General features: G+C 40.7%; 1 protein-coding gene across 3 annotated transcripts in view; it reads left to right on the top strand.

The window, feature by feature from the left end:
• The window catches only part of LOC109475841 (contactin-associated protein-like 2), a 36,500-nt gene that overhangs the window by 12,658 nt on the left and 10,074 nt on the right, over nt 1–13,768 (top strand). For all 3 annotated transcript variants that reach the window (XM_019776641.1, XM_019776640.1, XM_019776639.1), the window contains exons 4-20: nt 121–262; nt 612–821; nt 1,237–1,415; nt 1,796–2,025; nt 2,633–2,814; nt 2,924–3,067; nt 3,469–3,655; nt 4,197–4,303; nt 5,156–5,284; nt 5,531–5,731; nt 6,557–6,722; nt 7,103–7,224; nt 7,610–7,780; nt 8,159–8,398; nt 9,008–9,244; nt 10,153–10,329; nt 11,025–11,267. In XM_019776641.1, the coding sequence (XP_019632200.1) occupies nt 121–262; nt 612–821; nt 1,237–1,415; nt 1,796–2,025; nt 2,633–2,814; nt 2,924–3,067; nt 3,469–3,655; nt 4,197–4,303; nt 5,156–5,284; nt 5,531–5,731; nt 6,557–6,722; nt 7,103–7,224; nt 7,610–7,780; nt 8,159–8,398; nt 9,008–9,244; nt 10,153–10,329; nt 11,025–11,267 (3,067 nt within the window). The remainder of the gene's footprint in view (nt 1–120; nt 263–611; nt 822–1,236; nt 1,416–1,795; nt 2,026–2,632; nt 2,815–2,923; nt 3,068–3,468; nt 3,656–4,196; nt 4,304–5,155; nt 5,285–5,530; nt 5,732–6,556; nt 6,723–7,102; nt 7,225–7,609; nt 7,781–8,158; nt 8,399–9,007; nt 9,245–10,152; nt 10,330–11,024; nt 11,268–13,768) is intronic.

Raw genomic sequence — 13,768 nt, 5'->3', positions numbered from 1 at the left:
TTCTGATGAATGTGCTACGAAACACCCACTGAAAAACCCCTGAATTGCCTATTTAAATTAGGAAAGTGTAAAAGCGCTGAAGTAATGATTTGCCTTCTGTTTCTTCACCTGTACCCTCAGACCCTGAAGGGAAACAACAACGCGGACACCGTCGTTAAGAACATTCTGACCGGAACGTGGATCGGCCGCTACATGCGCATTAACCCTCGCTCCTGGAACAAGAAAATCTCCATGCGTGTGGAAATCTACGGCTGCCTGGATAGTACGTCTTTTTTCTTCTTCTATGGTTTTGATGTGATGGCCGTTATAAACTTGGTAGCGTTGAAAAATTTGCATACATTTATGTCATGATCTGTAGAATAACATTTTTTAACATTTAGGGAGATGATTTAAAGGCTAAACTTTGTCTTTGGTATTTCTTTCTTCACAGCAAGAGGCAAAAACTTACTGACAGATGCAAAATGCATTGTGTTGGTAGTGATTGAAGCAACAGGGATCCATAATAATGGCAAAGTAACTTGCTGCAGTACTAACAAAATTATCTAGGAGGCACTGTTGAACATGCTGTCCTAGGTAAAATGTCTGAACTCTCTCCATCTTCAACATTTCAGGAGCACACTCTGCCACTTTTGGAGGGGATGGCTACCTCCGCTACGAAATCTCGCGTGAGGAAGACCGTGTAGCGACCTACCAGGACTCGATCAAGATGCGTTTTAAAACAAAAGAGCCTCACGGGATGCTGCTTTACGGCCACGGATCTCAGAACGACTTCATCTCACTTGAACTGATCTGGGGAAAGATCTGGCTTCGTATGAATCTTGGTATGTGCACACAAACTTGTGTTGGATATTCTCATTTATGATCCCAAAAATTGAGTTTTTATAAGAATGTGTCCAACACACATTTTTCATATCTTATGAAGATAGAAGTTCATTTTACCACAACTCTTACTAAAGAACTTGCTGTCACCAAATACAGTAGGGGCATTATCATTAGATAGCTAACAATGCTTAGAGTTAGATGTTAAAGGGTTAGGCTTCTGCCGCTGCGCCGCATGCATGTGGAGCTGGTGTGTTACGCCGAAGGGCAGTTATACCAGCTGATACAGATACAGAAGAACATCTGGAAATATCTCTAAGTTTAGACTGGCATATCACTCTTTGATAAATGCATGTGATTATCCTATTATGTTGATTTTTTTCATACTGAAAAGAAATTTCTGGTTGGTTTTGTCAGGTACGAGCCGGTCTGTGGAAGGTTACACGGAGGTCACTGCTGGGTCGTTGTTAGACGACGATCAGTGGCATTCCATCGAGATCGCCCGGAACAGGAGAGATGTCAGTCTAAAGGTGGACAGGTTCTTTGTCAAGTTCAGGACAAACGGAGACTTTGAACGTCTGGATTTGGATCGACAGGTTTGTTTTTAAATTTTTTCATTTCTTCGGGAGATACTTTCATCAACTCTACTAATGCTCATGTGAGATAAGGTGCTTTAAAGTCCACCAAACATATTGAATCTAAACAAATTGGTGTGAATACATTTCTAAGCAGATTTTAATGTTGATGTTGCTTTCATGATGTCAAAAAGAGTCAGTTTTTAGATGATAAGAATCTTCATCTAACATCTACGCTGGATAAAATGTTATCATCTTCAATGTTATTTAATAATGACACCTTGATGACACCTAACACTTAACATGAGGAGCTTCATATACATGTACATTGAAGTACAAGAAGATCATTTCAGTAGTTGTTTTTTTCCAATTTTAACAGAATAATCTGCTTTTTCCTTTAGATCACTGTTGGAGGTGTGGACTTCCTGTTTCCGGGTGTGATCGTGCGCTACAACTTCCAGGGCTGCTTGCAGAACGTTTTCTTCAACGGAATCAACATGATTGAGAGAACACAACGACAAGTCGACGCTTTCTCCAGCGTGGGTTCTGTGTCGTACAGCTGCCAGGGAACCACTCAAAAATCCCTCACCATCCCCTCACCCGAGAGCTACATGCGCCTACCAGGGGCAAGGTACTGCTTAGCTGTACTACAAGTACAATTATGGCTTAGAAGTTCATAGTCAGGGAACTCTTGACATACTAGCTTAGTAGTGTCCAAAAACATTGTCTAAGATATACAAACACTCATGTTGCTCAAAGTTAGAGTCAGAAATTGTAAAAAAATTCTTTCTTGTTAATGCATGATAGTTTCTGTATTCCTGTCTTTTTAGCGATTGACCACAAATGACCACCCTGAGGCTGTCCTTGCCATACAAATCTTAAATTTTTTGCTTTAGTTATATCCAGACTGAATCTATTTAAATCCTGAATTTGAGCACAATCTGGACATGATCAAAGCAAAAATTTTAGATTCCTGCGACGAGGACAGCCCCAGAGTGATCATTTGTGGTCATTTGCTAAAAAGACACTCCCTCTGTTTTCTGTACATTCTGTAGTATTTCTTATGCTTACTTTTGTAAAAAATCTGTCTACTCAATAGTTTGGGCCCCCTTGAAAAACATTTTGACAGAATTAGATGGGGCTCCCTAGCTGTCTGAAAATTCAATGAAAAAATAAATGTGAGTATAATGATCAGCCATTGCAGACAGAAAAACTTAGACTTCTTTGTATTGTAACAGTGCAAGAAACAGCATCGCTTTTGGGTTCGAGTTCCGAACATTCAACCGGGAGAGCATGATGGCGTACACACAGATCAACCAAGGCACGGGATCTATCTTGGTGCGTCTTGCTGATGGACGACTGAATGTGACGATTGTCCGGATGGTCAACAACGTGGAGCGCGTCGTTCCTATACTCTCTGGTAAGCCTTTAAGACTCTGAACAGTTATGGACATTAGGCTTGATAATTTAATAATTTAGCACACTCATGTCGAGCATAACAAATACCTGTCTGCCTCTGTTCTATATAGATGAGTACCAGAACGATGGGCGATGGCACAGTGTGGTCGTGAACGCGACCGAGAACTCGGTCATTGTGACCTATGACTACAACAGAACCATCAACACCAACACCGTGCTCCAACTGTCCACTGGGGATAAGTACTACCTGGGAGGTTAGTACGCTCTGTTGTGTCAATTAGGTTAATGGAAATCAAGTTCTGGTTAGTTCTTCGGAGCCAACAAAAAAATCCTATCATTCAGTTCATTTTGCACACAATAGACCGTCTATTCACACTATATTCAGCATATTGCGCAATCTTGGATCAAAGCAAAGCTTGGAAGGCAAGCGCACCTTAATTAGTGCCGTAATTACCTAGTCACAAATATGCAAATGAATCATTAATATGCAAATACAGGCTCCATTGAGTAAATGATCCTGGGGGATGCCCTTCTTGTTTGTTTGCCTTCCAAACCTTGTTTTTGTGTAAACATGGCCATTATGTGACTAAGGAATATAAAACTTAAATATAAATATAATATAATATATAACAAAATATAAAAACTCTTCCGCCAGGTTGTCCTCCTTCGGCCATTTCTCAAGAGGGTTGCCCAATCAGAGGGGAGCTCAAACCCTTCCAAGGTTGCATGCGGCGGATCGTGATAGACGGACAGAACATCGACTTGCAGCGTCTGGAAGATAATCGTCTGCCAAACGCTGTCAAGACGGGCATTCAGTTCAACTACTGTGGCCTTGTAGACAGGTAAACAAGCTCTGTCTGTCTCTGTTCTGTAGCAGTTGTTATTTATTGGGTGGGCCAGCTACTCTCTCCTTGCAGCCAAGGGCTGAATTGTGAGGAGCTTACAATTGGTGGGGCTGAATCGCAAGGGTCTGGATCGCTAATCCAGGTGATCTCATGTATATGACCCAGGTGCAACCATACTTATCCATAGGACTGTAAAAAAAAGTGTAAGGTTCAAACCACTCACACCGGGAAGGTTCCCCTACTCTTTTCAATAAGTGTGTTGTGTGTCTAATTCAATTTTTGTCGTAGTCTCTCTTTTAGTCATCACATTTGTCCTTCTGTACTGTAAGCAACTATAATTTTGTTAAATCATAGGATAATCATATGCAAAACATTCACATTATAGCAAGCACTGCATAAAGATCTATACAGAATTGATACTCCGAAACCTCCCTCAGTAAGTTTGTATTATGGTAGCTACATAGTACAGGGGAAAGTAGGAAAAGGTATGTAACTGAGATAGATATATATACTAGTAATGAAAGTTCCATGTTTTCAGATGCACACCTAATCCATGTGAGCACGGTGCCACTTGTGAGCAGGACTGGTACACCTTCACCTGTAACTGTCAACCAACAGGGTACAATGGCGCCACCTGTCACATGAGTAAGTACTGCAGTTTTATCACTTCAGGTAGTGCACAACTTCTCCACTAACATTTTGTTATGCGTCTGTACATCTGCGCATTTATTTCAATCCATGAAAGAAATAACTGGAAAGTTTCTATGAATACTTTGTGACTCAAGTTCAGTTCAAAGATTCATAATTTATACTGGTCAAAGACATCCAAGGATTTTTAAGACATAGTCTAACCAACATTTAATGATTCATATCAACTCTATGTATACAAAATTGAATTAAGAAACCAACAGAAAAGGTGGGGCCTAGGAAAATTAAAGGTCAGTCCTGACAAAACTAGGGTTGGTAGATAGGCTAAAATGATCCAATGATGTCTCAAGGCCTAGGCTAGGGTCAGCGAGTTTTTGCTAGGGTTGTTCAGGGAAAGTAGAAACACAGCATTTTTTCCCAGGCCCAAGTACAATGTTCAGTTTTTTTTTCAGTTTTTATTCGCACTTTAAAACAAAATGTAACAATACAGATACAAGAAAATATAAATGAAATGTAACAGTGCAGGGAGGCCGGAAGCATAAAATGCTTATGAGGAGGCCTCCCTTCATAACTTAATTAACAATTCAAACAAATCGGATAAATAAGAAATAACTTACTAGATAACGGGTAAATGAAACAAAACAATAAAATACAATACGATACAATACTATCTACAATAATGAAAAGTAGTAATGAAGAGTAGTAAACAAGGAAAATTAAACAAAAATTAAGAATGTGTGGGGTTATTTATGTTTGGCTGCTACATTTATGTTTGTGACAGTGTTGAAATAAACCATTCATATACATGTATACTAGACAATAATTGTGCTCACCATGTCGTGTTTACAGCAAAGTATGAGGACTCCTGTGCGAACTACAATCCGTTTGGAGAGGGTGTCGCGAGTGGCACAAAGTTCATTGACCCCGATGGCAGCGGTCCCCTGGCTCCCTTCCCAGTGCAGTGTGCCACCATTGACTGTAAGGAAATAACTTTTTTTTTTACCTCTAACATAATTATATTATATTATCATATAGCCGAGTGACGTCAACCAATGAGAAGCCTCCATTTCCCATTGGTTATCAGGCCGTATATGTAACATCATAAGTGGTGAATAAGGAAAAATTGGTCATTTATTAGAATAACCGACCACTTGTCTTCTGTAAAATGACTTCACCATAGAGGAAAAATTTAAGAGTAAGTTGCTAACAATTCATCTTTCATAGTACACACCGTAGAAACCGTCATCACACATGACTCCATGGCGAGAACACAAGTCAGAGGGTTCGCAGGGGCAGGGACGTACAGCAAAGACATCAAGTACCAGGGATCCCTGCCACAAGTTCTGCCCCTCATGATGAGATCTGAACGTTGCCAACAACGTATTAGATATGAGTGTACAAACTCACGTCTGCTCAATTCTCCAAGTAAGTGTTTTCTATGTTTTCTACAATTTCTGCCTTTCTAGCATAAGGCCACACCAATTTAATTTCTTGGTTAACGGATTCGCCGCTTCATTTTTTTCTGATTTGCAAATAAAAATAAAAATCCAGAATCAACTGCAAAATGCTCATATTTTGCCCTGAACAGTTGAAAACAGTCCTTTTCATCCTAGTTGTTACAGTTATTCTATCTTTCACTGCAATGGTATCATTAAAAGTTCAAAATTCATTGTTTAAATTTTGAACCAGCCTGGTGTGTTGAGTTCATGGCTCCTATCGTACCATTTTGGGCCATAATACGATCCCTAGGCCTGTTTTTATTTTTATTTTTTTTCACCCGCCCGCTGCATTATTTTTCTAGAAAAATCCGTTAACCAAGAAATTAAATTGGTACAGTCATATTAGTAGTACCTAATTCTAGCAGGGCACAGTCATATTAGTTACCTAAAAATGTTTTGGAAAATAGACTGAATATTTTCACACCTCAATCATTACCCAACATCACTCAATAGCTGTTTGTACATGCCACTGAAATGTAAAACAGAGACATTTGCATCAGGCCATTATGAGTTACAACCACATTGTAGCCCTGAGCTGCAATATAATGTTGATCATTAGGAGGCATAACTGTACCAATGCCTTGCCTTTGCAATTTTAGCAGTGCTGCTGTGGCTATTGTATTGGCTCAATCATACATTTTAATACTTTACGCTTTCAATTCTCTGGTAAATTTGTTATTAGAACGAGAAAAAGATTTTTCTGGTTCTACTATTTCTAACAATATTAACCATTATGTTTGATATTATTTAGATGGACAACCGTTCGGTTGGTGGGTTGGCCGCACTAATGACAAGATGGTGTACTGGGGAGACGCTGGTCCAGGTACCCAGAAATGTGCCTGTGGTCTGGACGGGACTTGTCGAGATCCTGCCAAATACTGCAACTGTGACGGCACTGCTGGCTTCGAGTCAGTTAGGTCAGTAGATTCGAGAGTTCTCAGTACTTGTTTATTAATGTAATTGTGGTAGCAAAATTTTGCAGTCTGAGAAAAATGAATATGTTTGCGGAACTATATATTTGCAGTGGTGGCAGGTGCATGCAGAAAAAAGAAAATTGAAAAATTATTTGTTCATGGTAATGATAAATTCGCGGTACAAAAGTGAACACGAAAACCGGGAATATATTAAAAAGTACTGCGATGATACAGTGATTTACAGTATTAGTAAATTCTCGAAAAATGTTGTTGCACAAATAAACTTATCATTTTGTGAGCACCTAAAGCCATCCACCTGCTCAGTTTTGAAAAATTGAGTCTTTCACAGGACAACTGACACAATCGTCGAATTTGCATTTCAGGGGTATAGATGAGGGTTACCTGACCCAGATGCCGTACCTGCCTGTCACTCAGCTGCGCTTCGGTGACACCAATCCTGGCAGCGGCTTCCACACACTGGGACCACTGGAGTGCTATGGAGACAGTAAGACTTACTCTTGGAACTTTTCTAAAATTTCAATAAGTACAGTCAAACCTGCCAAGGTGACAATCTCTTCAAACTGGCCACCTGGTGATTAAGACCACTTTTTCTTGGTCCCCAAAATTTTTCCCATTGACACAAGCATTAAGCCACCCGTCTTGACCTGACCGACGCCACTGCGACTGCTGTGAGTTGGGTCTGCTCAAGGCCCGATACCTGCCCATGGCGACCATGTTTGTCATTTTCAATCGTGTTGATTATTGATGATGACTAATGAGAAATCATGGAGAAACCAGCCAGTTTGCCTCAACTGCTGGAATCATACTGATAGCTACTTCTGATATAGTTTTACTTGTCTAATTTATTCTCGATCTACATCTTTCTACAGTCTTGTTCAACAACTCGGCAACCTTCAAGGCTGCCGAGGCCCACCTACGCTTCCCAACATTCCAAGCGAAACGCTCTGGAGACATCTGCTTCCAGTTCATCACGCGGGCGGCGCAGGGCGTGTTTGTCCACAACAGGGGGGCACGTGACTTCTTCAAGGTGGAGATGTTGTGTGAGTAGACGCTACTTACTTTCTATCCTTGCAATGGGTTTATTCCACCAGATTTTTGTGTCCGCATGAGGTGAAAGCAGGCCAGGAATGGTCCTGGGGCCTGCCTTCCATGCCGCTCGACTGTTGCTAATTAGCTATGGCAAAGTCTGATCAAAGACAATCATTTATTTGTACACAAAAAGGTCACTTAGAATCCAAATTTTCCTTTTAATTCAAATCACAACCAAGAAGTTGAAGTATATTTCAGTTTATATTTCAGGTAAAATTTCTCCAATGAAGTCATTACCAAGCAAAGAATATCATTAATGACTCTTAGGATGAAGTAGGATTAATGTGCTTTGCTATCCTGTTAAAAATCATTCCTTGTTTTTCTGGCAGCCCCCCGACAAGTTTCCTTGTCATACGATGTGGGTAACGGTCGGAAAGAAGTGGTGAAGACAATGACCTATGACCTCAACGACAACCGCTTCCACAGCATCTGTGCCGAGCGAAACGTGAAGGAGGCTCGTATCGTGGTGGACAAACAACGATTCCAGGATCCGAGCCTTGCCGAGGCGACCGAAGCAGAAGTGATGGACGCACACGAGTCCCTGAATCTCAACAGTCAACTCTTTGTTGGTAGGTACAAGTATGATCTTTGAAAATGTCCTTTTATTATATCATATTATATTTATTTTACCTTCGCAGAAAGAAAACATGTTGTTTTTGCTCTGTTTCTTCTTCCTCTTCTTCAAACAAATAAGGTCCATGACCTGAACCAGACATCTGTTACCATGGTAACTAGTGTTGGGTTACATCATGTTGCAATTTTATAGCAGGAGGGATTTAGACTCCTGTCACCATATATGTATGAATGCGTTTGAGTAAGAATTAACAGAGCAGACCATATGCGAAGGTAAACATTATGTATTAATTTGCTTTGCAAATGTTCCTTTCTATATTACATACTTGTGTTAAGAGGGGAATTTTTTAATAAGATGAACTTCAAGTGAAAAAAGTAAATGTCGTTAAAATGTATAACTTCAGACAATGTCTCCCTAGAGCACCTAGTTTGGCTGAATGATGATGCAAATAAGCTTTCAGGTTGAGATTTCATAAGCCGATACAAAGCAAATGCCTACATAAATGTAGTTGGATTGGGTTGTCAGTTGTATCATCATCATTTTAGTTAGTACGTATACATGGGTATACCAAATGAAAAGTGATACATACAATTGTCGTTTTCAGGCTCAGACACAGAGGGTAGAAACGGTTTCATCGGTGTGATACGTGATCTAAGCGTGAACGGCGTACATCAGGACCTGTACAGCGCTGCCATACCTGCCTGGGGTGTGGAGCCCGGAATGGTCCGACTGTGCGAGCCCGTGAACCCCTGTCAGAACAACGCCACCTGTATCGAGGGCTGGGGATTCTATGAGTGCAACTGTACTCTCACACCACACGAGGGGCCTACATGTTCAAATGGTGAGTGATGATCTTCAACACATTATGGCAATGATGTGTGCGAGCAGTTGATATGGAATGCAGGCACATTCTTAGCCTGAGTACCATCCGAATTTTGCTCCGCTACACTAGAAAAAAATCATGATTTTTTTCTAGTAATTTTGATCTATAAAAAGTGATCATGGTATTGATTTCTATAACATAGTATAAGACAAGCTTTATTTTAAACTTAATAGTATCTAATAAAGTAGGACTTTGTGCAGATAAAATTGATAATGATGATTTGTGTTGCTTTAAAGTTTCTATGCAATCTGTTGTATGCTTCTGTTCATTGCTCTGTACATGTATATCGCATGACCTACAATAAGGTACAAGTACACTTAGTACCCTCTTCTTACAACAAAAAACAACACCGTATCTTTTGATTGCTACCCTTCTCTCTCATTTCTTCTTTCAAACCATTTCTTTGACCAGTCTCCCGTTTGTTCCCTTCTTTCCCAATCAATGCTTCTCCCTCCTAGAGATCACTGTGCCTGTCATCGATGAAGATCTTCAAGACTTTTCTGGCAAGCTCCTTCAAATCTTGGTTCCTCCATCTCATTCTCCATTCCTCCATATTCATCATGGTACACTATCTGTCAAATCTGGACCTGTCTATCAATCTTTCTTGATTTATTTGTTTGAGCCATATGCTATTGACCATTCATTTAGAAAACTTGTTTGATCCTAATGCTTATGACTATGTTTCAATGATATCATTGAAAAATCATCCGAACTTCTTTTATACCAAGACTTCAATATTTTCTGTCAATCGTGTCTCTCCCCCCTCCCCAATTTTTCTGATGTTCTAATGTTTTAATTTTGGTACACCAATAGCTCTTCCCTTTTTTGAAGTTACATTCTATAATGTGTCCTCTTTATCGTCATAGAAATTGGAGCACGAATGGAATCGGCCAGCTACCTTGAGTACACATTCCCGGTAGAATTCCGTGATTCCGTGAAGGACAACATCACCGTCGGTTTCATCACGGAGCACAAACAGGGCATCCTGATGCACGTGGAGTCGGAGACTGGCAACTACATGACTCTACGGATCAAGGACAGCGGTACGCACTGCACTCATGTCAAATGGATGATTGATTGATTGATTGATTGATTGAGATGTGAGAAAGTGAGTGAGTGAGATGTGAGTGATTTATTGAGTGAGTGAGTTAGTGAGTGAGTGAGTGAGTGAGTGATGGTAAATGGATGAGTGAAGAAAGGAGGGAAGGAAGGACGGACGGAAAACTAATATGAATGAAAATGAATGAAATTGTCTCCAAGCAGATGGGCACTTTTTTCTGTTTATCAAAAATATGATCAGTTTGTACATTGTACATCTTTTACTACAAGTCAGACCTGGGTCTTGATGAATGCATTAGATGAATGGATGATAAAATTTAGCAACAAAAGAAAAAGGCAAAGAACTTCCGAAGTACATTTTTTGTAATCTTGAATACAATCAAACCTGTACAAGAGACCACCCCTACATGTGGACCAACTGGCTAATGTAACCACTCTTTGGTGGCCCGAGACAATTTTTTCTGTCTTTAGTGACCACCTGTCCACAATTAGACCAGATTTTATTAGTCCCTTATAACATATTGTTTGCCTCTGTTTCCTCTTCTTCTTGACTTCTCCAAACCAATAAGGTCAATGACCTGAACCAGATGTCTGTCATTATGGTAACTGGTCTTGGATTACATCATGTTGCAATTTTTTATAGCAGGAGGGATTTTGACTTTTTATCTGTTTCCTACAGGTGGAATTCAGTTGAGGTTTGACCTGGGTGACGGTCGTGACGAGGAACTGAACAACGATCTACACGACTATGCCGACGACCAGTACCACACGGTCAACATTACTCGGGTGGGGAAGAGGGTCAGCATGCTGGTGGACGGGTACCTGCTGAACCAGCGCACCTTTGACATCAGTAACGACCGCTTCAAGGGACTCAACAATGGCGGCAAGCTGTACGTCGGACGCATTCAGCGCGGGGGACAAGGTAACTATTGTAACAGGCCAATTCGTTAAGTACAATTAGAATATGTAACAGTGGAGGGTACTCTAGACCTTTTAGCCAAATTGTTAGAGTGTCGGCATGTGCACTGGTGCCCGGGTTTGGCGTGGGTTCAAACCCCGGCCAGGGACCAGGAGTGTCTTTCTGTATCTACTCTCCTAATTCTTACAGTTACATAGATGGTCCAAGGAGGTTGAATTTTAACCTCCTTGGAATTGGATGGTCTGGGCCGCATGCTCTCACGGACCCAAGACCTACATTCACGAGTTGCACATTCCCAGGATCCTTTGCACACAGGGTGGGGAAAGGTCACGGTAAACCACGTGACTCATCCTCGGCTCTGGTCGGAAGAAGGTGCCCTAAGCTATCTGGCCGATAGTAGGCTGGGAGCATTCAATTTCAATTTAGTCTGTCTTTTTGTCACATTTTCACGTAGTATGTTGAATCAACCCTATTCTATCCCATACCGATAGTCATGGAGCAAAAATTTGATGCCGCTTTGCCGTACGAACGCCGTACGAATGCCGTGAAAAACTACGTGCCTCCCGCCGCCGGCAGTGGTGTCAGCCATTTTTGAAATTTCCGAGCGCTCGCGAACACTTCCGACTTCTTCCGACCAGAGCCGAGGATGAGTCACGTGGTTTACCGCGACCTTTCCCCACCCTGTGCGCAAAGGATCCTGGGAATGTGCAACTCATGAATGTAACCACCATGGTAGTTGAGTTGGCAGGTCAAAGGAATAAGTAGGCAACCTCAGAGGTTGAGTTCTGTCTGTCTTGAAACAATTATATCGCATCCTGTCTGAGGTTGCACACACTCCTTTGTGTTTAAATTTTGGGCACAGATAGACTGTGATTTCCAAGCTTTTCCTTGACAAAAACAAACTTGCCTCTACAAGGTTAACGAACAGGACATCTTTCTTGGTGTAGTATGCCGGTATGAAGAGATAAAAAACCCCCAGCTGAACAGAACAGTTGTCTTGTATTGAGAAACCCAATCACATACCTGGTGTGTAATAACCATGGCCTCCCCAAGAAGGGTGCTGCCTTTGCTTCTCTTCCTGTGTGTTATCCTGACAAGGGAAAGTCCATTACTTCCTAGGAGAGGGGATGTTTTGTCCCTCTACTGTAATGTTCAGCCATAGCTTCAAACTTAAACAAAACATGCAACATAGCCCATTCAAAAGTTTTAATTTTTGATAGGTCTTCTCAAATCCTTATCTACTAAAATCTACTTATTAGTATACCTGTTTTCTACGTACAACGGATAACCCCTGGCCCCTCCCTTGGTAGTATCAAACTGAGCAGAGCAGTAAAGTCTGTCTTAGGTAATTACATTCTTTTGACAATGTGGGGGAGACATTTTTTTAAACAGACAAATTTTGTACAAGTAGCCGAAAATATATAAATTTTCTTTTAAAAAGCTATTAATATTCATATCATCATTACATACTAGAGTGTAAAAATGGTTCTTATGTTTGAAATCATGTCAGTTATCACTTTGCACACCCCTAATCTGTCAAGAGTATGGTATGGTCTGCATTATGAAGAAGGCCACATGCTGGCACTGGTAAAGTCAGATCAGATGACAGTTCTCTGGGCATCTGTCCCAAGGTTGGTACCAGTGGCAGTGTCACTCTCAAAAACCTCCTTCTAAGGACATTTTCCTGTCATCTTTCTGTTTCTCTTGGTGAGTATATGGCCTCTGTTTTCTTCATGTTCATGGTGTTTGTTTAGAGTTTTGAGATGAAAGATCTGAAGGAGGAAAGAAAACGAGACATGTTGCTAGCTGTTGTCACCATATTGAGCAGTAGGTATGGCCAAACAAGCATGTACATGTATGACTGACACTGATACATGTTGTATGTCTATAAAAGTACTCTAACATGCATTGCTAGAATATGTGTCCCATGATTTGTCTATTGCTGAAAGGTCTCCTTTCAACAGAGTCCCGGTCAAGTGTTTCTTTTTACAAGAAACAATGGACAGAAACTGAAGAAGAAGGAACAGCTGTTTTCCCAATGGTCTGACAAGTTGATCTTATCCTGATGACAGAAGCTTTTGCAAAAGCACTGAACAAAATATACTGTGTGCAGTATATTTGTGTAATATTGAAGATGTTAGTGCCACAATGTATGATCTAAAACAATTTTGCAACTGTTACAATAGTAACATTATCAAGACAAAATTCTGCTTGCAGGTCTATTAAACGTTAGCTTCCAAGGTGACATGGAAAATCACTCAGTGGCAGATAAAATTGAGTCACAGCCAGCATTGACCAGAGGTGTCTATCAAATTAAGAGTGGCCCAAACAGTGAAACTGCACTCTATAATAATGTGATATTACAGAATGTAGGATTGCTCATACAATACAAGGGCTTGTTCATTAGTGATTGGATATTGGTGCAGCCAAAAGTTGAGCCATGATTTTGTACAAATTAACTTGTAACTTTGTAACCTGACAAGTTTGAGTAACTGTTGATCATC

This window comes from Branchiostoma belcheri, unplaced genomic scaffold, assembly GCF_001625305.1.
Source record: "Branchiostoma belcheri isolate BF01 breed outbred unplaced genomic scaffold, Haploidv18h27 scaffold35, whole genome shotgun sequence".
Lineage (NCBI taxonomy): Eukaryota > Metazoa > Chordata > Leptocardii > Amphioxiformes > Branchiostomatidae > Branchiostoma > Branchiostoma belcheri.
The sequence above is the reverse complement of the archived record's forward strand: the minus strand, read 5'-3'. Positions and strand labels throughout refer to the sequence as shown.